The 25,287-nt window shown below is 40.4% G+C and overlaps 1 protein-coding gene across 1 annotated transcript in view; it reads right to left on the reverse strand.

Moving 5' to 3' along the window:
• The window catches only part of col24a1 (collagen type XXIV alpha 1 chain), a 97,192-nt gene that overhangs the window by 64,342 nt on the left and 7,563 nt on the right, over positions 1 to 25,287 (reverse strand). Inside the window, exons 2-6 of the mRNA XM_084354428.1 lie at positions 21,362 to 21,432; positions 15,075 to 16,462; positions 8,881 to 8,934; positions 5,799 to 5,852; positions 889 to 942 (exon numbers count right to left, since the gene is read on the reverse strand). Of these exons, the coding sequence (XP_084210554.1) occupies positions 889 to 942; positions 5,799 to 5,852; positions 8,881 to 8,934; positions 15,075 to 16,462; positions 21,362 to 21,432 (1,621 nt within the window). The remainder of the gene's footprint in view (positions 1 to 888; positions 943 to 5,798; positions 5,853 to 8,880; positions 8,935 to 15,074; positions 16,463 to 21,361; positions 21,433 to 25,287) is intronic.

Here is a 25,287-nt window from a genome sequence, read left to right on the forward strand (position 1 = left end):
GGGTGATATGGACAGTTAAAGGGTTCATTTCTTCTTCAGAGACAGTCTACCGTCCATTTAAGGTTATCAATAACTTGTGGGGATGACATCAGGATGAGATTGGATAAACATGGACACACGCTATGTGTTTGGTTTTGAGTGAAATCAAACATTAATCTGGCAATCCCAGAAAGAATCTCAAGGGAGAAGTTATTAGTTTTTCTTCTTAGGGGATTTCTATGATAGCACAGAGCGCTAAAACTTGAAGGGAGAAAGATACTTTTTGGATCTTAATAAGTTCAAGACATTCAGCAGTGCTGCTCAGGAAAATCATTACTTATTATTAATGATGTTTGGAAGAAAGAGGGACAAACATGGAGAGAGAGTAAAGTAAAATAGACCAGCTGTGGCAACGCCACACAAACCAATGATAATAAAATGGGTCAGAAATGCAAGAAGGCAGTTTAGAGGAAGTTGCTGAATGAATTAAATGCGATGAGGAAAACCAGATTATCAATTTCATTTATAAAGCACTGTACACAAATATATTGTATACAAAAAACTTTTATTAGATAAAATAAAAAAAAAAGTTTCACATCCACAACTTGGAAAGCATTGAGTCGATAGTGACTCAATGGTCAAATTACCGCAAATGAAATCAAGAGTAGAGAAAAAAGCAGCCAGTGAGCAGAGACTAAATGAGTCTGAGAGAGAGTCTGAGATGGAACTGTTTTAGAGATTGGAAGCGTACCATCTCAGGTCAGGAGAAAAGCCTTTGTGAGAGACAGGGCAGAACAGAAGAGAGACACCTTCTGAAGAAACCAAGAGGAAGAGGGAAAAGAACAGAAGGGCCTGAGAGAAACAGAGGGACAGGGAGCATGACATAGAGACCAGTGGCAGATTTCCTACCTTCTCTCCTGGTGGAGCCTGGCCTGGAGACAGCCCGGGGTCTCCCTTTGAACCCTAGAATAGAAAAAGATTCACACGCTCAGGACACTTAAGCAACTCAAATGAATTTCCTATATTATCTTCCTATCTTACTGCAACACTGTGGCTTCATGTAGAATCCAATGTGGAAATTCCTTAAGATGCAGGTTCTCTTAAGGTAGCAACATTCAAGTGTGGGTGAAAAAAAAGTGGCTGGCTTTGGTGTTTACCTGCCACAGTGTGTCCAAACAACTGACAAGAGAACAGCAGGCATGAAAGTTATGAACTTCAAAATGTCCCAACAGTTACAACAATTTGTTGCTCAGTTGAATACATGAGACTACAGGCTTTAAAGAGGGAGGTGTATGTTTTGAAATAACAGTAACTTAGAGCCTTCACAGTCTATGAATAGTAAGGATACTTAAAGGCTCTTTTTTTACTTTTAAAATGCCCAGAATTTAAAGAGGCCCAGAAAAGGCTACATCTTGCGCAAATGCTTTTTCTTTAGCTTACACAAAGTAAGTACTTTATGAACACACTGCAGCGTCGGGAGGACCCTCGATTTTTTATCTAATACATCTTAACTGCATGCAATTTTTCACACATAAAGGACAGATGGAGACATTTTTGCTGATACGTTTGCAAGGTTGGAGCTGATGTTAAGTGAATTTCCACAGAACAGCAATATTACATTTCAACAGCCAAGAGTTCTCAATGCGTTTCTTTCCAAGCTGATGTGGATCACGGTCATAAAATATTTTCTATTGTCATAAAAAAAAAGTTTAAATCTCAAACATTTTTCCAGATAGCTCTGCATCCACAATGGTGTTTTGGTGTTATACCAAAAACAGCAATGTTAGCAGACCTCAGTATGACAATTTAATCTGATTATCTGACTTGTTGCTGTCTACACATAATTAAATGCTCAGGTATCATTGAATGGTTAGCTGTTCCAGTGGGCCAGGAGAAAAAGCAGATGTGTGATGTGTATGTGATGAAGTGTAGTGTAGACCGTGAATTTAAAATGTCATATGTAAGATTTACAGCTGCTTATGATTTGAGGTGCTGAGCAATTGTGTGACACTTTAGATACATACATTCTCCTTCATACCTACTTTAAACAGGTATTACCTCCTTGGATTTAGAGCATCATATTTCAATAGTTTTGACTGACACCCAGTGAGGCATAGAAAAGCTTGAAGGTGGGAGAGCAACACTGCATAAAACCCAGATTTCCTTCTGTTTGAGAAAAACAAAGTCAGCATTGTGTGAAGGAGATTGAAAGGCTCTTTTAAGTTGTGCAAGCACATCATCATAACATTTCAGACAGTGCTTAAAATGCATGTCAACTAAGCTTAGCATCGGCGTTGATATTCCTCTGTATGTCCTAGTAACCAAACACATTTCCACAGAAGATTTTTTCCTAAACTGAGACAAAGAGTCTCTGAATCCCTTTTCCGCCTCCACAAAGGAGTTGGGGTGTGAGAATGACTCACTGATAGGCCACTGTGGTATTATATGAACAGATTTTGGTTTTGCATGTGAAAACAGCAACCTTATCTTTCGTAATAACCAATCAGAGGCCCTCAGCCAGACATGTCCCAGCAGGATCAGAGGTGTCACAGAACAAATCCATTAATCTGCTTGTGCTGTTATCAACGTGGAAAAGAGGACATTACACACGTTATGTGTGTGGAGTGAGGAAGGCAAAGAGATAATAATTCATGAAACTACTGCACTTTTATAAATGTGTCTCTTCTTTAGCTATACTGTTAATGTACTGATTACGATTCCAAGTGAGAAGCTATCCACTGACGAGTAAAAAGTTTCACATGAAAAGACAGGGGAGGGGAGGGTGGACCATCCACTGCTCCTTTGTTTCTGCTCCTATAGCATGACTCTTCCCCTTCTGACTACATGGTGTAGAAAGCCACTCTGTGGTAGCCACTTGGGACCACAGTCACCACAACCATCTGCATGGAGCTGCCCACATCCTTTCTCAGTTGAACAAATGTATCATTTCCATCTGGTGCCATGCTGGGAAAAACTTAGCAGAGATTTAAAAATGCTTTATTTCTTGTTTTCCCTATTTATGAAGTCAGTGTCATAGTTAATGAGCCGGGACTAGCACGATTATGCCCTATGGTGAAAACCAGGAGAACAACGATCTAAGCTAAGGGGTATGTCATTTAGGCCAACCACCACCCTAGTCTCTTCGAGTCTTTCCTGCTAGACTGTCACAACACACTGGCTCATTATCACGCTTGCATACATCTGGTTGTGTCTCCTTTAATCCCACTTGCGCACACTCTGGCTCTTTATGGAACAACACGTCAGACCGCTATAATTGATGCCATTTGCCATTTTATAAAAACTAACTACAGACAAATACCCTTTTGTGAATGTACAGAATGTAACAGACAATTCAGTGACCTGGAGAGTTTTCCTCAAGACGTCTACAAACAAATTCAGGCAAGGGCCAGGCAAATGTCACACGCTTACTGTGGGCTTGGCTCATGTTTTGGCCAAAAATATACATACATACTACTTTTAAAAATTACATTTAATGTTGATTCCATCTTAAAATGATACACTGTCGTTACAACAAATTATGGTAATTTTGTCATCAGACATACACAACACTTCTCTGCACCCAACCCATATGGCCCCCACCCCCCCCTGAAGTACACACAATCACACATGTGCAACAAGCGTAGGCAACAGGTCCCAACAAGCATCAACTAGCTGTTTTCACTTTGTCTTTGATGGTTTTCAGGGAGAATATAAATTGGAAAAATATGTAGTGAAGAATTTTTAACAGTCCCCAATTCGACCAAAGACCAATTATTCGTGGAACTAGCATGCTGTCAGAGATTTGGAGAGACATTATGAAGTTGTTTTTGTTGTTTTATTCTTCTGATTTCAAAAAAACTGTAAATGTTTTTATTTATTAGGCCACTGTTGGAATGATTGTATTTAAATAGTCAGTTGTCGCCTCCTGGATCCACACTTTCACTTATATTTTTTAATAATCTACTTGTATCAGATATTTGTTAATTGTAATCTGTATACTCATCTTATTGGCCTGTTTCTTACATTTTCTTTCCCTGCTTAAAACATTTTTGAGGGGGAGTTTTTCATTACACGATTCAAGGGTCTAAGGACAGAGGGTGCTGTACACTGTAGAGATTGTGAAACCCAGTGAAGGACTGTGAGGAATATGATTTGTGATTTTGGGCTCTGTAAAAAAATGTGACTTGATTTGACTTGAATATAGGGTGATAGAGGTATAAAGCTGTTGTCTGTATGTGATGACTGCTATGGCTCTCGGTTACAAAAGACAGACTGATCAGAAACTCTCAACTGATCAACTCTCTCAGGTGAAAATGGAAGCTAACGCTTGTCACTCCCTTCTTTGAAATCGTAATTTTATTGTGGATCCCAAATCCAATATCCTGCACCATTATAAACAATTATAAATAAACATTTATGGCCACTCGCTGAAAGGAAAATATAGGAAAGTAAATTACTTTGAGGACTTCAACTTTGGGTGCAGCCTACCACAATATACAATCAACTATATGGTTACAGTATTGTGCGTCAGGAATTGTTTCAATTTTCTTGATTTCATAACCCAATCCTTTGTCTCAGCAGCTCAGCTGGAATTCCATTTTAACAGAAAACCTACAGAATACACATGGAGCACTAAATTTAAAGAATAAATGACTATGAAATTTCCCATGTCTTTAGACATACAGTATTACAAACGTGCACATTCCTTTTCTCATTTCTTACAAATTTGAAATAACATTACATTTTAGTCTCCTTTGATCAAATCTGAATTTATCGCATTAGTTACAGCACAAAAAGCTTCATTCTCTCTGAAAGAGAGAAGTTCTGAGGAATTTCACAATGATGGCTGAACTAGCAGCTGCACAAAGTGCTATTCTAACATGGGTTGAATAAAATATCACCCAATTAAAAAACCCCTTCCAAGTAATTTATGTCTATAAATTGTTATTTGCCAGTTTTGTTTTAACAATCATTTGTCTTAGTTTTCCCACTAGCGTCATCCATCATTATATGCTTGAGAAACACTTCCAATATACCCAAAGGGCATTTTCCCCACTCATGAAAAAATTATTTGATGTCATTTTTTCCTTTCCCTGTAGCTTGATCCGACATGTTATTAGGTTTGCATGATGTTATGTGATGTTATCTTTTGACACGTGAATGAACTATACCATCAGTTCAGGAAGACCCCTGAAGTAGTGCATGTTTTGGCTGATCATTGGCTGCATGGCTAGTAATGTCGATAATATTCATGCAGGTGTATGGCATGGACATTATAACCCAGAACTATCACTGTTTGTTCTGCTGTTTTTGCCCAATCCCAACACCATTTGCTGGTGCAGCTCCCACCACCACCATCCTCATCTCCTGGTTTGTTGTTAAACCAAGATTTAATGTAATGTGTTTATTACAGGGGATTAGGGAGATAGCTCTCTTAGCAGAATCCTCGTCCCTGCTCAGATTCATTGAGAGCTCCCTAAAACAGCAAAGTCTGTTCAGCCATACCTTGCAGTAAAACCATTACAGGTAAAAAGTAAATTCCTAAATGTGTCTCTCCATAGCCCTAATCATGATTATATGAGATCAAGAAAGGCATAATTGTGTAATTAATGGAAGATATAGAGCACTTGTGGTGTGGCACTTCTCGTGCCAATTCTTAACTGAACATGTTCACTTCATTTGACAAAAGGTGAGGGAGCAGAGCATGACATAGACATGGCCTGTGTCTTGGGCTAAGTGGAGCTTGTTTTAGCTCTGAGGAAACTCATCTGGATCGTCGACACCCACAAATACCAGAACCCTGAGAAACAGTCACTCACCTTGGGCCCAGGTGGTCCAGGCTGTCCTGGGTTTCCATGTGGACCATTGGGACCCTGGATCAGACGCAGACAGAGAGAGAGAACACATCATTAAATTACTGTGCATTATTGACAACATCAGCTGGTTATGACAGCTACATTTCTGCCAGCAATCTGAACTAAAGATAAAACAAGTGAAGGAAAATAGTTACTATTGAAACAAGGAATACTATAGTTCTCTTTCAAGCCTTGCTTGATATCTCACTATGGAAAGCGCCTTCTGGCTTGACCAATCATGGAAGCTTTCACTTGCTTCATAATGTTGCACAGTGGGGCTCACAGGTATAATGTGGAGCACTGAACTCCTGCTGTCATTATGTGTGATGCATATTCCTGGTGTGTTAAACAGTGTTAAACAGATTTGGGGCAGTGATCCCTCACACCCTACGTGCTTCACCTAGTGTGGGAGAGAGAAACACAGGCCATGCCAACCAGTGTAATTCAGATGAATAGTCTGTCCCCCGACAGACATGATGGTAGTGGAGCTTTTGTTTTTGGTCATGCCAGAGGGCGCCTCCCACTCAGATACCTCACTCAGTTATCAGAGAACCAGAGTAACCCTGGCAATAAAACATTTCTTCTGAATTGCACATTCCATACATGCTTGCAAAAAACATGAGGTACATATTCTTATGGTACCACGTTTGTTCTCAGTGCACCAATATATTTCATTCCTTGAACATCCCAGGTATGCAATGAATGCACATCAACACGTGCACACTTATGCCTCAACTAGATGTACACATTCATATGCACGCACACACCAAGAATACAATACATTCCTGCACATCTGTATCCCTGCTGCTTGAAGGCCAGGCTTTCTCTGCACTTCAGCCAAGGATCTCACTCTCATTCATTGTCATTTTTAGTGTCAGTATTCTGAGCCTGATTCCATCAGAGCATGTTGTCCACAGTAAAGGAAAGAATAGAAATTTAACTCTTGAATGTCTTAAATACTTCATTTGGTTGAAGGTTATGGTAAACGTTGAATCAGGCGTGATAAGCGCGTCTTAAATTTTAACTTGAAAATCATTTGACTTAGACCTTCCTCAAAGACAAAATTAACCAATTTCTAGAGCTGCTCCTGTGGTTTAATGTGTATTTGGTCAGGAAATGCTTAATAGTGCATAAAAGTTACTTTACTGCAAAATGGCAAACAACAATTTAAAACATCAATGCAGCTCCTTTCCTTTATAAAATCCTTGATTACTATAATACTTAAACCATCACATTCATGGCCTGCTTATAATCAAAGAACATCTTAAGTAAATTGGTGTTTCCACAATAAATGTCCACACCATATGGCGTGCCATGGTTCATAGGCTCAGTCTGATAACATTACTGATTACAAACAGCAAAAACAGTGCTGCTCTGTGCTGAGACAGCAGAGACACAACCACAGTGCCACATACCACCCTCAGCTTCCCACCACATAATGATTCCATGCCTCCCTCTATCTCCTCTTTATGACTTACCCTATAGGGTGAAGAGTATGTTCTGAATCAGCTATGTGCTTTCCAAGCCTTTTACTAGGGGACATGTTTTACTGTCTACCAGCTTGTCTTTCCGTCTATCGGCCTTCGAGTCTGCCGGTTGTGCTCTCTGTTAGAATACAGCAGAACATAGGGCCACATTATGAAAAACAACCGCCTGTTTATTTATTTGTTGCAGCAGAGGTGCCATCGCAGGGGGCTCTAGGAAAACAACACAGGGTCATCCGGTAAAAACATTGAACTCCGGCTCAACTTTTACCCCAACTTCCTGGATTGTCTTTCATTGTCTCGCATAAACTTAAACATCACAACCCCACCAACACAGCCCCCTGCACTGTTTTAACACAGGGCTGTTTCTGCTCTAAAGCATGGGAAAGGCGAAAAGGAAGCAAAAGGGAAAATGCTACATCTGTATGTTGGTCAGTGAACTGATGTGGACAGTTAACTATGAACTCAAAAAGACAAGCAAACACACACACACACACACACACACACACACACACGCACACACACACACCATATATCCTATACACATGCACATAAACATGTGCTCAACACATTTTAAAGCAAATCACTGACAGTTATTCAGACTTGAGAGTCATTGTCTGATGTGGTTTAAAAGCAGGTGTTCCAAACTGCCAATACGTAATCAAGCATTAAGTAAACACGCTGTAGATACAGTATGTACTTTCCCTGGGTTAAATTAGCCAAGATGATGTTGCTCTGCTGGGTAGAACTTCTACAAAGATCGAGAGTGAACTATTTATACACCTTGCCTCTGACACGTTCAGCATCCATTTAGTAAAATGTGTTACAGTATGTTCTGTTTAAAGATGCCTCCAGGGCCTGCGGCATTAGCAGCTGGTTGCATCTGGAACAGTTTGGTCACTCAACCTTGATGCTCCAAAGATGCAGACAAATAAATAATACTGCCTGCATCCTCAAAGCGAACTATCTAATTGTCATGAGCCTTTACAAAGCAAGGCTTGTTTCTGAGTTTAATAAAGCTAACCACAAACAGCAGCTCTTTCCCAACAGTTTCAGCTGGATGGTGATAGTTAATACAGGCAAAATAGGCTACATATGGCTAGAGCCTGTTGAATGCCATAACAAAGCATTAAAATACAAATGCTTAAGTCTTCAGTTAATGTGTTAGTGCTGTTTATCTAAGTTCACTGTCTTATGAGCCAATAAACCTGACCTTAAAGTCTCTTTAGTGACTCAGCGACCAAACCACAATACTTGTTGTGTTGATAGCTCCAGTAGAGAGGTCACCATCTTTCGTCTAAATCTAAACAAAACAGCACCTTCATTACACCACAACTAAAATTTTTAGTAGAGATATACAGAGTTCACATACAAGTTTTCTATTGTATTAAGGGTGAAATAATACACATCTAGCAGTTAAAGTTTGGTAAAAAATACTTATTCTTAATTGTATCCCACTATTATGTACCCTGAGATGGTCAAAATGTTTCTCCTGTTCAATATATTACACCTAGTTTACAGCATGCTGGCTGTGTACATTCATCCTCATGCAAGTTACTCACCCGAAAACCTCTTTTTCCTGGAGGACCAGGTAAGCCAGGGGGACCAGGAGGACCCTAAATCAGAGAGACAGACAGAGGGACAGGGATAGAAAGAAGGGAATGTTATGGAGAGAGGGAGAGAGACAGGGGGAATGAAGGGAAAAAGAAAAGAGATATAGAGTATGTTAATGGCAAGCAATAACATGCAGTTCACTGTCCAGGCCTCCGCAATGATGAGCATGTGCTATATTTATGTAAGAGCTATGAAGTTCAAAGAGCCAAGTTTTCTCAACTACAAGGATCAAGTTACATTTTTGAGATGAGACGGACACTGCCAGCCTTTGGTCAGCCTAGAGGATTGAGATAATCCTTTGTCTTGAAAAAGCATAGCATGAAACATATGGAACAACTGCATGCCATTTTCTGGTAGGTGCAAGATGTGAAACAAAAATCACATGTTAAGATTTAGACCACCAAAGTTTCTTCTAGTATTTGGCTAGAAAAATAACATTTTCAAAAATGTATATAAACGGCGAGCCACAATATCTGAGAATTTTTTTAAATGTGATTATTAGGGCTGTCAAAGTTAACGAGATAATAATGTGTTAAAGCAAATTCCTCTTAACGCTGTTAATTTTTTTGACGCGTGAATAACGCACACACGTTATGACCCTTGGCCCGCCCCATAGTTTGGGAAATCAGGAAGCGATGCAGCAGTAACGTTGTGGATGGCAAGCAAACAAACCTCCTTGAGCAGAATGGCAAGTTCAGCTTCAAAGCCCTGCCAGATTGTTCTCTCCACAGGAACAAAGTTATTTGCATTTACTGTCGATGTGAACTGAGTTACCACCAGAGTATGTCAAGTCTCTAATACCACTTGCTGGCCAAGCACACAGCTGATGCAGAGACCCCTCCTCCCCTTCGGCAAAGAAAGACCACAGTGAAAGTTTGCAACGAAGACTCCTGGACAACTCTACGTGCGACAAACTTTCAACACCAATAGCTTAATGGGTGGCTACAGCTTGCAGGCCAATTAACAATGTTTAGCTTACCTTTACAAGTGTGAAGTTGGACACTACATTGTGTTAGTATTACTAAGGAATGTTTCATTCATGTCAATATGCCCATCTGTTGTTGCTTGTTGGGCTTGAGTTTGCCATGTTATGCTTTCAGCATATTTTTTGAGCATGCAGTACCTTTGAGGTTATTCTGGAGAATATTCTGGACAGCATTTGTCATTGTTTATATATAATAATAATAATAATAATAATATATAATAATAAACATAAATCTGCATAAAGCAAGCATATTTGTCCAGTCCCATGTTGATGAGGGTATTACAAACTTGAAAAATATCCCTTTAAGGTACATTTAGAACAGATAAAAAATGTGCAATTAATTTGCGATTAACTATGGAAAATCATGCGATTAATCGCGATTACATATTTTAAACAATTGAAAGCCCTGGTGATGACAGTAACAGATAACAGCTTATTATCAACCAGCTGTTATCGCTGCCATACGATACAAAGCAATGTCCAGTGTGTTTCCCACAGGATTTCGTGCGATTATGGAGGGTGGACCTCGCAATAGGGTGTCCGGGAGCAACCGTGAACAATATGAAAGCACGGCATCACAAGCAGGTCCAGGAGAGCAAATGCACGCTCAGCCTGGTTTGGTTAAAAAGATATGTGAGAAAATGTGTATAATATCACACACACTTTCACAGAATTTACACCTCAGATAAATTCTGTGTGGGCCTCTACCGGAGTGTCTGTGTGTGTGTGTTAACTCATAGTGTGTATTCTGCAAACATTTGCGTGTTAGGGCTGGGCAGTAGCAGAACTGCCCAGCCCAGCAACAACAGATGGGCATATTGACATGAATGTAACATTCCTTAGTAATACTAACACAATGTAGTGTCCAACTTCACACTTGTAAAGGTAAGCTAAACATTGTTAATTGGCCTGCAAGCACATCAAATTCAAATGAAAATTTGAATTTGATGTGTGTGTGTGTGTGTGTGTGTGTGTGTGTGTGTGTGTGTGTGTGTGTGTGTGTGTGTGTGCATGTGTGTGCTCACACATATACTCCGGTACGAGGAGAACATAGGATATCCTTCACTGCAATATACAAACACTGTCTTTGGGATAAAGAAAGTTTTTGCATTGGTCATTCCATCCATAACTCCTGCTGCTGTTGAATTATAATTGCTGCCATTATATTTTGTATACAGCTCTTTATAAATGCACTGGCATGTCAGTTCTGATCTGTAGTGAAAACAAATATCTTCCTTCCTGATTGGCTTGGTCTATTATTTGTAAGATGAGAAAATGGTTTTACAAGAGACTACCGTTTACGATTTCTCTGAGGGCATAGACACAAAAGAACTACACAGTACAGATCACTTGAGTTTCCCAAACAAAGGTCGGATGATTTCACTGGACTGGGTGACTCATTGCTAAAGGGGATTTTGAATAAACTAATAGAATCAGAAATAGAAAGACAAAGAGTGAATTGATTCACTTGAAAGGAGACACACTTAAACAGCAATCTACATCACTAGGAAATCCCCTTGTGGTCAAGGAAGATATTTATTCCTCAGGCTGTTCTGCTACTTCCCAATGCTATCTCCCCTAAAAAAACAAACCCACTAAAAGGTACAATATTTAGTGGTTTGGATGAAAACAAACGTTGCACTATTTTATTTACTATTCTGAGTTGTTGCTATAGTAAGATGTTATAATGGGGGGCTCTGGAGCAGCCTTATCCCCCATCAGAGCAGTAGATGGGCACAGAGGGAGATATGAATAAAGAAACAGCTGTTTGTTCCTCGAGACTCCCACATACAGACACATGGAAACTCTGAGCACACCACCGCCTTCGCCACAACAACAGGGCCTGAAGAAACCAAGGAATTCCTGCAGTAAAATTATAATATTCACAAGCTTCATCTGCGCTGCCAAGGAAAGGATCAAATCTTTCCCAATGGAGTCAATTCAACAAGACAACTGAATTTTCTGTGAAGTTGAAGGGCAGACTGAATCATCTTTTGAACTTTTTGCATTGTCTGACATTAACTTGCTGCATCATTATATCCCCTGCATTGTTACCCAACATAGGGTTGTTAAGTAAGCTGTCTGCTGTGGTTAGCCTAATAACAGTCCATGTAACTGAGACATTACCAAGAGGGGAAATGCAATAAGGAGGTGATGACTGACTGTCAAATTTCCAGAACTCCTTTTGAAGGGTTACCCTGAAGCATTATTATAATCACAGAGTGATCCAAACAGGCCACATTAATGATTTTACAAACAAAACTCAAATTACAACTTCATGATTGTGTGCCTCTGCCAAACAGTATTCATATGTACTGAGGACTTCGAAGGAATTTAATAGAAGGTCTAAAGTGTATTTTTGCTGATTGTTGGTTGTTGGCAATGACTCCAGTGATTGATATTCAGAGAGATCAGCAAAACCCATGAGAAAGTCGTGGACTACTGCTGCATGTCTCAAGCGTCTAAGCTCATTGAGACAAACTTAACAGAGTCAAATTCCTTGTAGAATATGAGTTCACATCCTTGGCCAATCTGTGCGCATGTTACCGAAGAAAGTTGACGAGCAGTGCAGCTGCACCACTTGCGCTGAAGAGTTGGGAATAAATTTAACCTATACACAAGTTCATAAACTGGTGAAAAAATGTGACGTGCAGCACGTCATATCCATATTTTTTCAGGCACAAATCCAAGTCATCCCTGCACGCTGAGGAGGCGCTTGACTGGTGAGCGAAAAAAATATTGTAGTGTGACTAAACCAAAGCTGTTGCATAAACTTTGAAGTTTATATTTAAGCTGTTTTGGCAAAATAGCTTATGGCTCAAAAAGATCTAAAGGAGATTTATTTTGAATTATTAAAAAGTGTAGACTTGTGTATACTGTGGGCTGTTATGTTTGAGTAGAATCATCAAAGACCGCGGATGTCAGAGGGTAAGGTAAAGGAAAATTTATTCGAACAGAATAAATATTTGGTCCACAAAAAACACACAGCAATCATGTAGGCTAATGATAATTACACAAATAGCAACAACAACCGAGCGTCTCTCCGTGTGAGCGTAGCGTACTCAGCAGGATGGTGTATTCGCAAATGCTCATGAAAAATTTGTAGTGTGAGTCCTTTGCTGGTACCATACGTTTGCAGAGATATGTTTACGTGTGCAGTGTAGTGAGTAGGCAGGAGAATTCGTGGCGCACACCTGCATGAATACATCGGTAATCGCCAATTGGCTGACAGTGGCCGGCTGGAAAATTTTAATGTATCGCCTAACCCTAATCTACTTCAAATTGTACTCACTCATAGATACAAGCCACCTGCATACACCTGCATTTTTTTTATGAAGATCCACGCATTATTCCATGTTAAAGAAAGAAAAAAATCCTTGATCTGTTCCTTTATACGGCTCCACTCAAAGAGTTGATAGGGTCTATTCTGGCCTGAGACCTATCCTCCATCCAAGTGTCATGGAACACCATCTCGTAGTTTTTGTGTAAATCCTGCTGACAAACCAACCAACCAACATATGTGAAAGCATAACTTCCTTGGCAAAGCACCCTTCCCTACGGTGGCCTCTAAAAACACTAAAGGCCCTCTCTAGAGCCAGTCACACTTTGTTTTGTTGCTGTGCCAGCACTGGATAAAGTAGCACACTGGACTTGATTGGTTGGCAGGTTGTGAAGTTAACTTTTGCTTGTGGGAGCTGTACAGCAGTCGCTTCTCAGAGCTAATGTTAGTGTCAAAATGTTATGTTTAAGCTCATTATTCTTCTGTGCTTTTCATGTGTTTAGTCACAGTAGCTCCCAATGGCATAACTAACTTGGGCTTGAGGTAACATTACCAAACTGGTTATTAACCCCTTGCCCCCCTCCACTGCAAAGCATCACAGATTTTAACTCACATTTGACTTGTCATTTTGGAGTAAATATTCCAACACTGAGCTTTTTATAACACGCTTCACTTTTTAACTCAGCCTGCTCGAGCGAAGCAGCAAACAGTGGGTATGCAAATTAATCTTTAGACCAACATGTGTAACCTTTCAAAAATATTCTCAGCAGTTACTGGCAACTCTAACTATTATGAAAACATTATTATAAATGTTAATGTTATATTCAATTTCTGAAATCGATCCCATAAACCCTTCACACTGGACCTTTAAGTGCTGAAACACAAATGACTGTTCACGAAACATCTACTGACACCAGAGGTAGTCTGTACACATGCCAGTGTACTGTCTGGTTTTGTGGCTGTAAAACTGTAAAATATTTCCCCTGAGGAAGTAACCCAGCTTATTTTCAAGTTTAAACTAAGAGGCAATGACACAGAGTGAACCACTGACCTTCAGCTAACCCAACATTCAAAAGATGCCTGCATCAAAGTGGTCAGAGTAGCCAAGACATACAAACAGTTTCAAGATAACAGCTTAAAAGAACAAACTTTCTGGCTAATTTATCTGTATTATTGACAAATTGTGCCCCATTGGAAAGGGGCCTGCAGCTTAGACGGTATTATGCTTGTAATACTGCAGCACAATGTGCTCAGGCTCTGAGACATGAAGAAGATGCAACAACTTAGTCCTGGCAAAGCTGTGTCCCGCTTACATACCCGCAGGCACTTCATAGCTGAGATAGTACTATGGAAACTTGTGGATGAGTCTTACATCTTACATCATTACATACACTCCTAAGTTTAAACAGATGAGATAGAAGCACCCGGCACATCTCACTCATGGAAACACAAGCAATACCTGAAAATCTGAACTTTGAAAGTGGGTTCAGAGGCAAAGCTACACTGACAACCTGCATACATCATAAGGCTGGATGGACAGCTAATTTCTCTTGCCAGTCTACACCTCATACCGTCAGATGACTTATCCTCTCTAAAATAAGCGCTAAACCACCTGGCAGTAGTTCAGCATGGGAGTGACGTGTTATTTTAACAACTTGTAGATACATGAAAAAAGAACAGTGCTTGGACACGCCATCTTTTCTAAATCACTACACAGCCCTGCCAAAACATTTTTTTCCATATATCCTGAGTGCATATGAGGAAGTCAAATTTTACATAGCACTGGATGCCTTGCATTTTAGTTTTGATCATGTACAGAAATACACTGTTCCACAAACCCTCATACCTGATTGTCATTCATAAATTCAGCCACTTACCGGAGGACCTGGCTCTCCTTTGGGGCCACGGAGACCATCTTCGTAGTCATATAAGAAGTCTGGCTCCTCATATCCGTAATCATATCCTCCCATGTCTACATCATCATAGCTGCCATCCAGATTATGCTGTTCTGAGGTGTCCACCTGATTCTCCCGGTATAAAGTGGTGCCATTGGCCCTAAGGTGAGTCTCCATGACCTGCTGACTCTGTTGGAGCACAAAGCCAGAGTCCCTGGAGCTGGTGATGGAGTTGTTCCTGAGTCCTTCCTTCACTCGACTTTGCCTGACTGGAGAAATCAGACCTGGCGTGGCATCTGGAGTTGGCAGGCTCCATGAGCTGCTCTCTTCCTCTGTGCTGTTTTCAGAGGGATCAGCGTCTCCCTGGGGGCTACTCCCTTTTGCCAACACATTTTTAGTAGTGGTGATAGTTGTGCTATAGGTGAGATCCAGAACTGCTCCTCCACTATGGGTGGTTAGGGTAGGGTTGTCAGGCAGAAGCAAGGATGTGGTGGAGTGGGCAAGGGGCTCCAATGTGGAAATTTGGCTTTGGTCCCCCAGCTTAGGCTGTACTGATGGGCTCAGAGTTGAGTACTGTGTGACCAAACTAGCAGGGGACAGTTTAAAAGCTGCTGTGGTTTTCATGGATGTTTGATCGGTAGCTGCTACTCCAACAAGGGACTTTGTCAAGGGGTTAGAAGGAGGGTCATTTACCTCAATATCCAAACTAGGATGTGGCGAAGGCAATCGGTAAGTGTCGGCCAGCCGGCACTGTGTTTTAAGGTAGTTGCAATAGTGCGCGGCAGCTTGGGCTGAGGGATAGATATCTAGCTGGCAGACTCGACCATTGAATGGTGCTGCTTTGGAGTTCATCCTCCCCAGAGTGAAGAGACCCCCAGAATCCCTCAGTGTCTGAGATCTCCCCAGGGTGTGCTCCCGCTGCTGCACTGCCCCACAATCCGCAAAGAAGGACACTGAGCGTGCACGAACACCAACAGCAAAAGGGTGCTGGCGCCCATCCTGCCAGTTGTAGGTGAAGTAGATGGGGGCTTTTTCAGCAGTGTAAACCACCACTCTACGTGGCAGCAGCTGAATGCCAAAACGCAGCCTGTCCCTACCATCCTTGACACTGAAAAGAAAAGCATTGTTTGCTCGCCAGGAGCTCAGGCTAACCACAACAGAAAACTCCTCCCCAATCTCCGGCGGGAAAAGATTGCCTGCTGGAGCCTCATAGAGGGAGTTTGAATCGAGTAATACCCCGTATCCAGAAACAGGAAGATTCAAAGGTGAGGAAATAGTTGTGTGAGTAGTCAGAGGTGAGCTTGTCCTCTTGTAGGGATTGTCTGCACTGCTTTGAGGTGCAAGTCCCAATCGATAGAGGATATCCACTCCTGCAGGACAGAGGAGACAATGGTATGATTAACATGCAGACACAAAGGAGGTAGACTTTGGTTAAATAATTTCTAAAAACTTATTAGACTATTTCTTTTAAGATAAATTCAACAACACAACTTTAAATATGTGAACAGTTTGGGAATATAAATTTAGTGATGTGTCTTTATGCACTTGATTTTGGCTTGACCTTGGTATTTGCAGTGGATTTTGAGAAATGCGTCAATAGTTTTTATTCAGATCCTTGGGAACAATCTAGCAATTCGAATCACAAAACCAAGAAGAAAATCATCCTTTGACAATTTTATCAGATTCTAGTATTCTTGCAGTTAAGAGGTGAAATAAAATGTATTTGCAATGACACATGCCTATGACTATATTTGATAAAAGCAGCTGTTAAGCAAGATGAAGTGAAAATGTTATGCTGCAGTGACAAAAGAATTTGCTTTTACAATTTATGGCATTTCCCTTTAAGTAAAGATTTGACAACAGGCAGCCACAAGATAATGCTCGCCTTTTACATTTTAAGTAAGGCTGCTGTGCTACTGTCTCAATTGTGTAAATGTGATTTGTTATTCAAGTCGTTACAGACGGCCGTAAATTGCACCAGATATCTGTTGATATTATTGCATTGGTTATTGTGTCAAAGATGCTTTATTCGTCCTCCATGGCTGTTAATTATTCATTAAAGAAAGATACATTTTTATACAAGGAAGATTACCAACTATTTTGATTATCGAATAATTGTTTCAGTTATTTTTTAAGCAAAATTGTGAAATATTCGCCAGTTCCAAGTGGGTTTGAACTGTTGGTTGAACAACAGATGTAAAGTTAAAACATTACTTTTGGCTCTGCACAAATATTAGACATTTTATAGACATAGCATAGACGAAACAATAAATGTATCAATAGTGATGATTAGCAGATTAATTGAAGATGAAAATAATCCCTTCAAACATTATTGCTACAAGTGAAAACAAATGTGGGACATTGCATAATCTGTCCTTGTTCAAGCTACATGACTGAGGAAAAAATAAATCACTTGTTAGATATTAAAGCCATACAACAGCCTCCACATGATGCTAGTGACCCCTCCCTGTTTTCATCCTGGAGTGAGTACAAGAAAGTCAGCTGTGGCCCATATGAGTGGACGGGACTAGAGAGGTAAGGGGCTGAACTAGGATACAGGAAACCAGTCCACACAGCCTTTTTGAATCATTCTGCCAAGAGAGATTCATGAGAGGAGCTTTCCTCCAAATGGTCCTGTCATTCTTTTCCCATGCCCAAAGGTAATTCTTCAAAGAACTTATGTCAACTCTGCTGACAGTGAGGCACGGCCAGGCAAAAGCACTTAAGCATTACTTGGAGACAGAGGATGTTCTGTGCAGTCTTGGCTTTGAGTAACAAGCAAAAGACAGATCACAAGGCAGGAGGGCAATGTGTCACATGTGTGACATATGTCTCTACTGAGCAGGGGTAGTTGCATAAAAAATATATTATTAATGTGACAAATGGGAACAAGGTTACCTGACACAAACTATAATTGTAAATGTCAACTGCATCACAAACGGAATGGACATTTTAGAAATTGACCTGACCTGTGTGCACGTGTGCACACATCTGAGAAAATTCTCCGCCGTTGGTTGTTCACACAGAGCCAAGCAGCTCCGGCGTAAAAGACGAACCAGAGTATAATTCACACAGCAAGCTGGCACCGCGGCTCCAAAGGAGTTTTTTTGTGTTTTTTTCAAGGTGTTTCCCCCGGTGTCCACCTGTTAATCTAAACATGTACCCGCTGACTGTTTATAATCATATGGATGCTGTTATAATGTGTTGTGATTGGGATCCTGACCCACCATGCATCCTGGAAAATTACAAAGTTACGTTTTTCTCCAAATTAAATAATTACATAATCGCCATCAGTCAACAGGACGCTGTCTGACTCTTTCACTCGTGGGGAGGGAGGCTGTTTTCTGGGGGAAAGTTCACTGAAGTCTCGGTCGGGGGGGCTGACCGTCGCGGTGATTTTTTTCACCACAACAAATATTTGGTGAGTTTTTGCCGGGGACAGACGCTGTTTTTCGGGCAGGAATGTGGCGAAGAGTCAGTCAGACAGACACTTCCCCACAGTGCCGTATTTTTTTCCTCATATAAGTTGCCAAAGACATGACCAGTTACTACGTTACTGTTGTTTGGTCCTGTAACGTTGCTTTGTGGGATATTTATCTATATTTTGTTGCGTGAAGGACTGTATAGTTATCAGACAGTGAACACCATCAGATCGACACGCCCCCACTCTGCACCGCCAGCATATCCATTCACACTGGTTCGGTTCGCCAATACTGCGCCTCTGATACTACCTCCGGAGGCGCGTCAGAGGCGCAGCGAAATTTCACCCCTCGCCGCATCTGAGACTTTCACACAGAGGCGGATGCGGAGAATTGGTGCAGGATCCCCGCGTGCAAACGGCAGTGTGAATGGGGCTATTGTTTGTGTGCACATGTGTGTTTAAGTGCATCTAAGTGCATTGGGAGATCTCATGGGCAGTGTAAAGTATTTTCATTGCTTATCCAGAGACACTACCTTCCTTTGAAGCAGCTCATTCTGTGTATTTTGGGAGCCAATTTTCAAAGAGATGTTAGTTAATTTTGTATTACTGAAGAGGAACTGAATGCAGTATAAGTTTAAAAGATTTGAAAAGGCTGCTTTTTAAGAGCATGGTGTGTTCAAGAATGCAGATGCTAAAAAAAGAAAAAAGGCCAGATCAAATTTCAGATGAGTTGCACGTGTACAGCCTTTTGACACTTAAATCAGGCAGGTGAAGGATGTCCAAGGCCACAAGATTGAACATAACCTTAAAAACAAGATATATGGCTACTTCAGACATTGTCATACAGCAAGGGTAGTCAGCTAGCTCCGTTTCTGCCATCAATGTTTTTGTATAAAAAACAAAAGAACTCTTTCTCAGCTGCATTGCTTTCGGGGGAGACATGCAGAGAGGGTAACAGAGCCAGAGAGTGAAAGTGCAATAAATAGAAATAAGACATACAGTATATCATCCTGGATGCAGTTCTGTACAGTTTTAATTCTGCAGCCCAGGTCAGGAGACTATCTATCTGCAGCTGATTTAAGCACACACTGAGATGTCCTTGACATTCTTAGCCTGAAGTAATGTCAGCTCAGATTCCAATTAACCTGTCTCATATGTGAAGACAAGCTGCTCTAGCTCTGTGTGCATTCCTCTTCCCCTCGTTATGATGGATTGATCCTGCTTTGAGAGGGCTCATCAAACATAGATACATGGGGAGAAGACAATGCAAGATGGAATGGCGGTGGTTTGCTTCATCTGTGCAACAGGACAGTAGAAATGCACATACATGTGTGGATGTGAACAAATATGTGAAGATTCATCATGAGGTAAACCTCAAATCACGTGTGCATGTACACTATATGGTATTTCTGGCAGTGGTCCAGTGATATGTCACTCAACAATATATCCTCTCAACATACTCATGTGCAGCCTGCTGAATTAAAACGTATCTGCATTTTTTTTTAGATTTCTTTGACAGCAGTCTCTCTTGCTGAAATGAAGACAAGTTCTTTCAAGAAAAAGTCACATCCGGAGAAATATGGGGGATTTTACTCTAACTGTCCCAACGGCTATAAAGAAACGAAGTTGTGCTGACTGTGCCATGTTGGAAAAAAAATCTACTCTGCTATCAAGAATCAACTCCTAACGTCTGCCCTTCTCACATTCAACTCTTCTCACAGATGGGTATGACCTTATCCCCAGCATCTGACCAGCTAAAGAAACACAGTCTCCAATACATACATGCTTAGCATTTAACTGAGATTTCCTTTTCCTTATGTCTGACTGATTGGTGCACTTTCCCAGAGTGCTCTTCTTAGCATGTACTTCACATACTGTTTGCATGTAACATATTTAGAGCCTTCTCTGATAGACCAGAGATGAGACACACTGGGAGGAAAAGAGATGGGTAAGCAAATTTGCAAGTAAGGTTAAGGGGCTATTTTGGCTGCCTCTACATGCATGCTGTGGCCTGGAGAGCAAGAGCAGACACGTTGGGGAGAAGGTTAAAAATGAGCAAAGAAAGAGGAGCTCCTGTTTTAAGCCACTGTCCCTATGTATATTTGCCCCAGTATAAAATATGAATTGTAAATGGACTTGTAGATATAGCACTTTTCTGGTCTTCAGACCACTCAAAGAACTTTATAAACTTGCCATATTCCTCAATCACATGCACATGGCTGAGGCTGCTGTGCAACGTGCCCATCCAGAGCGATAGTGCCTAACCAAAGTGCCCCACGACATAGAATGAATCACTGTGACGTTGATGTAACAACGACAGTTACTTCCAGCTGGGTGACTGGTCACTGAATTGCACTGTGGAGATATGTGAAATCAGCAAACTTGTTTATTTGTGTGGCCATTTTAGCAGTAACTGTCACATTTGTGGGGTTCAGTATCTTGCCCAAGGACAATTTGACATGCACGTGGAGCCAGGGATCAAACCACGGACCTTCTGATTACCAGACTATACCTTCAACCCGCCAATACAGAGTATAAATCTGATGCAAGTGTTCTCTTTTACAGAGATTTGAAATCTGTATACTACATGGAACTCACTGGGGTGCTTTTTATATTAGGTAGCATGAGACCGGATATGGCTGAAGGGCTACAAAACTGACTGTAACTAAGAGCTGAAATTCTAGTATCCTTATAGTAACACTGACTAAAAAACCTGATCCGCTTGATTAAGTCAGTATACTGATTTGGGAAGGTGCACAACACTTCACAAAAAATACTTTTTCTAAACCTGGGTTACTAATTATCTTAAAGCTATCGCTTAGTTATGTGTTCGAGTTCTGTTGTTTACCTTGAGCTAGGTAGTCTTCTTCTCCAGAGAGTACTGCTGAGCATACTGACAGGAGCAGGATAAAGTTCCACCTAGAGGGACAAACAAACACAAATTAATAACAGATTACCTCATTTTAACAGCGACCTATAAACCATAAAAAATAAAGGCCTTGATTGTGTGAAGCTAATTGAGAACAATTCATTTCTTATACATGCATATGTCCACTTATTCCTTTTGAGGAACAGGTTCCCTGTCCATCACAATACGGATATAAACATACACATTAACATGTATGACTAAATTAGATGGCGAAGTTGCCTGCGTTACAGCCTGGGATGAAAACTCCAGGATAAAACCAAAGCAAATATGAGGGAGGGAAAAACATGATAACTGTACACACAGAGGAGCAGGGCTGGAAATTCATGCCTGGTCCTGCTGTGAGGCAACACTGCTAACCACTTGACAAACCTTTTCCCACTGAATTACAATCCTGGTGATATAGTTGATCTGAGGAACTGCTATTCATCATAAAGATGCATATGAAGTTATTTCCACTGTGTAGAAACCTCTGTCAAAGAGGAGATGTTAGTATTCTACATCCTGACTAGATACTACCGATTATCCTGAGTACACTGAGCCCATATGTGGTCACAGTACACAGATAAGACAACATTCAAGTCTAATATTAAATCGAAGTACTGGTCTCTTGTTGACATTTTATCTCAGTTTCAAGTGCACTATGGTGGACAAAGTTGTGGAGAGTCTGAGAAAAACAACAATGAAATGGCTCTTTTTCCATTCAGTCACTGACTGTAAGAAGTAAGAAGAGACCTTAACTAGCAGCCATAATGGACAGTAACGTCAACTGTCGACGATATAAGCATAGCATATAAACAGTAGACTAGCCAGCGAGGGTTAATTAACTTATGCATTAACAATAACTAGCTTATTTGTTAAAATGCAAATACATTTTCATATAATTGCTGTGTCAAAGTCAAGTTGTTAAAATATTAACCATTGTAGCTTTTGCAGACAGCCAAGTTAATGCTAGTATTGTGTTAACGTTAACGTTAACTCACTAGCTACAGTAGGGTGGTCAATGTCAGCTAACAAATCCTCACCCTTTTCCCGAGCCTTTCAAACATATTTCTAGGCATTGCCAGCTGTAATAGGTCACTCAGCGTCTTAAAGTTAGGACTTACTGATTTCTTTAACCATTATTGGTGTCATTAGGATTAGGACTGAAGCTATGCTAGGCTTTCTTTCCAGGGTTTCCCATTATGTTCGGAGCGAATACCGACCCCCGGTGTTCCCTCAACGACGCCGTTAATTTCCGTAGGGTGTCCCATCATAATATATCGCTGCACTCTACGACTAAAGGTTACTTTTGAAATAATTGGCTGGCTTTCCATTTTTAGAGTTCAACTGCTGTCAGTTTAACCTATGTATGGTTATATTAGTCTCGACAGTATGCTAAATTACCCTTTTAACGGTTAACCGTTGCCAGCTAGCCGTCTGTAATTTCGAGTTCACGCAATAAATGATGGTGCGTTCACTTGCAAGTCCTTCGGAGTCGGTATCCCCTTCTTCCAATCTAAAAATGTCCCTGTGCATCTGCTCGGAATGGAAAGTTTGCGAACTTCACAAGCAAATACAGCAGCTGATTTTACAGTTAAGGGCTATTCCCTCAAAGACTTACTTCTATTTAACGTCAATAGCCAGACAACGTCTTTTCCAGTTCGGAGGTCGTTTTTATCCGTGTTCTAAGTGCAATGGAACGCACCATTATAACCGTAAACCGGAAGTGTGTCTGAAGTGTCCTCGATGAGATTTTAATGAACACCTGCCAGCTGATTAAAAACGAGAAGGCCAACGTTGCAAAAATGTATAACATTAACAAAAATATCTGTCTGCATGTTATCATATTTTCAACATTGGGCCCAAATTTCATCACTGCAAATACACCATTTTCTAACTGTTCAACATAAACTCATAAATAGTCAAATATATTTCATGTTTTAAACCCTGCAGCGCCTGTAGGCTGCTGACTGATTCAAAACGTTGTTTTCATTGTCAGGGTTGAGAGGATTACTTTAAAACATTTATTCCGGTACACCTACTAATTACCTGTACTGTAAAATAGGTAGTCAGTAGTCAGTAACATAATCCAAGTATCACAATAATAGAGTAATGTAACTTGATTACTTCCTGTTACTCTTGGATTACCTCAATTACAGACATATGCAACTAAAGACAAGAGAAAATAAATATCAATAGGATGACTTTTATTTCATTGTGATAACGAGTGTGTATTCTGTAAGAGCACAAACCTGCGTATTCAGTTTCACTCAAGACCTGCACATGTGCATGGTTACAGACTAGTATATCATTCTGTATTTTAAATTGTATTCCTGTTAGTTATCTTTTTTATTAAATGTATCCATAATCTAATTACATCTTTGTACTCATTTGTACTCAAATGATTAGTCGATTAGTCAGTCCAAAGAAAAATAATTCTGATATCCATGTAATTGTTTACATCATTCTTTATCAAATACTGGTTGATTTTGGATTGATGATTGGCCAAAACAATCAATCTGAGGTCGACCCAATTGCCCCTGGGATCTGCGATGTGCCTTTTTTAGTGGGCCTTATTTTCTTTTCATTTTGTAGACTAAACAGTTCAATTCATCAGAAAAATGAGAAATCAGTCAGGGGAACATGGGGGGAAATGTCAGCCCTTTAAAAGGCAGAAGGCAGTCAACTGTGACATTTTTATGTCTGAAAATATAGTCAGGCAGGGACCCTTTCTCTGTCATGTTTTATTGTATCCAGACAATGATGGGTTTTGTCCCTGGGGCATAGTTAGTTAAAACAATTTAATGGACGCATGCCTCGGCAAAGTTATGACCACAACGAGGGAGAAGGCCCCAGCTAAGATTTGGAGGGAGAAGTGTCACGCCTGCCTTTTAAGATTAATTTTTCCAGCTTGTGGAGAGCACTTTGCTTCATGGATCTTCATTTCCCGCACACTGTCCACTTCTCTTGCAATTAAGTTTAATGACAACAACATTTCGGTACTTAGACCTTCATCAGGTTATCAGGTTATTTAGATTAAGATCAGGTTATCAGGTTATTTAGATAACCTGATGAAGGTCTAAGTACTGAAACATTGCGGACAGTGTGTGGGAGTCTTTTTCCCGATTTTGTCGGCCTTCAGTCTTCTCCTATGCACCTGTCGATCTTCAGGTGTGCAAAAGTTATACTCTGAAAATAGGTAGAGAAAAAGCACAACATCTTGTTTGTGACACTAACACTTACAATTGAATTTTGGAAGATTTTATTTTAATTTCAAACAGTATTAATCATATGATAAGATATTGGGACCTTTGTTACTCAAACTTAAGCACATTGTGATCTTACAATTTAATAGATTCACCGAACCACAGTCCTTTGACCCTCACTGACCCCACCTCTAGGTGGCACTGCCCACCATATAGCCAGAGGGCAGCAGTACTATGTACAATCTGTGAAAGGCCAAAGAGATGTGAAATATCCAAGAAGAGTGTGCCTTTACTGTACAGACTGCATTGACATTTGTTTTTCCTTATTCAGACGAGGTTGACCTACAGATTATGTTAATGGTTATAATGGTTCTAAACGGGATGCATGTGCATTAACACTAAATTTAAAAAATATTTCATTGTTCATTTTTCAAATTATGTGTGCTCTGGGTCCATCTTCATCTCTTTTTCTGTTGAAACTACAGGAGCACTACTGTTAAATCACACAGTTGCTCAAAACTGTGCACAAGTTCAGCTGTAAAATAAAATACGTCTACTGAAATGCACTTAAGAGAGCAAAGTTGTTTGTCAGACCATCATAGACAACTATCCACACGTTTTCATACTGTAGTCCCACAGTTTTTAGGTGAAATCATTCAT

The sequence above is a fragment of the Pagrus pagrus genome (genome assembly GCF_965226575.1).
Source record: "Pagrus pagrus genome assembly, chromosome: 6".
In the NCBI taxonomy this organism is placed as follows: domain Eukaryota; kingdom Metazoa; phylum Chordata; class Actinopteri; order Spariformes; family Sparidae; genus Pagrus; species Pagrus pagrus.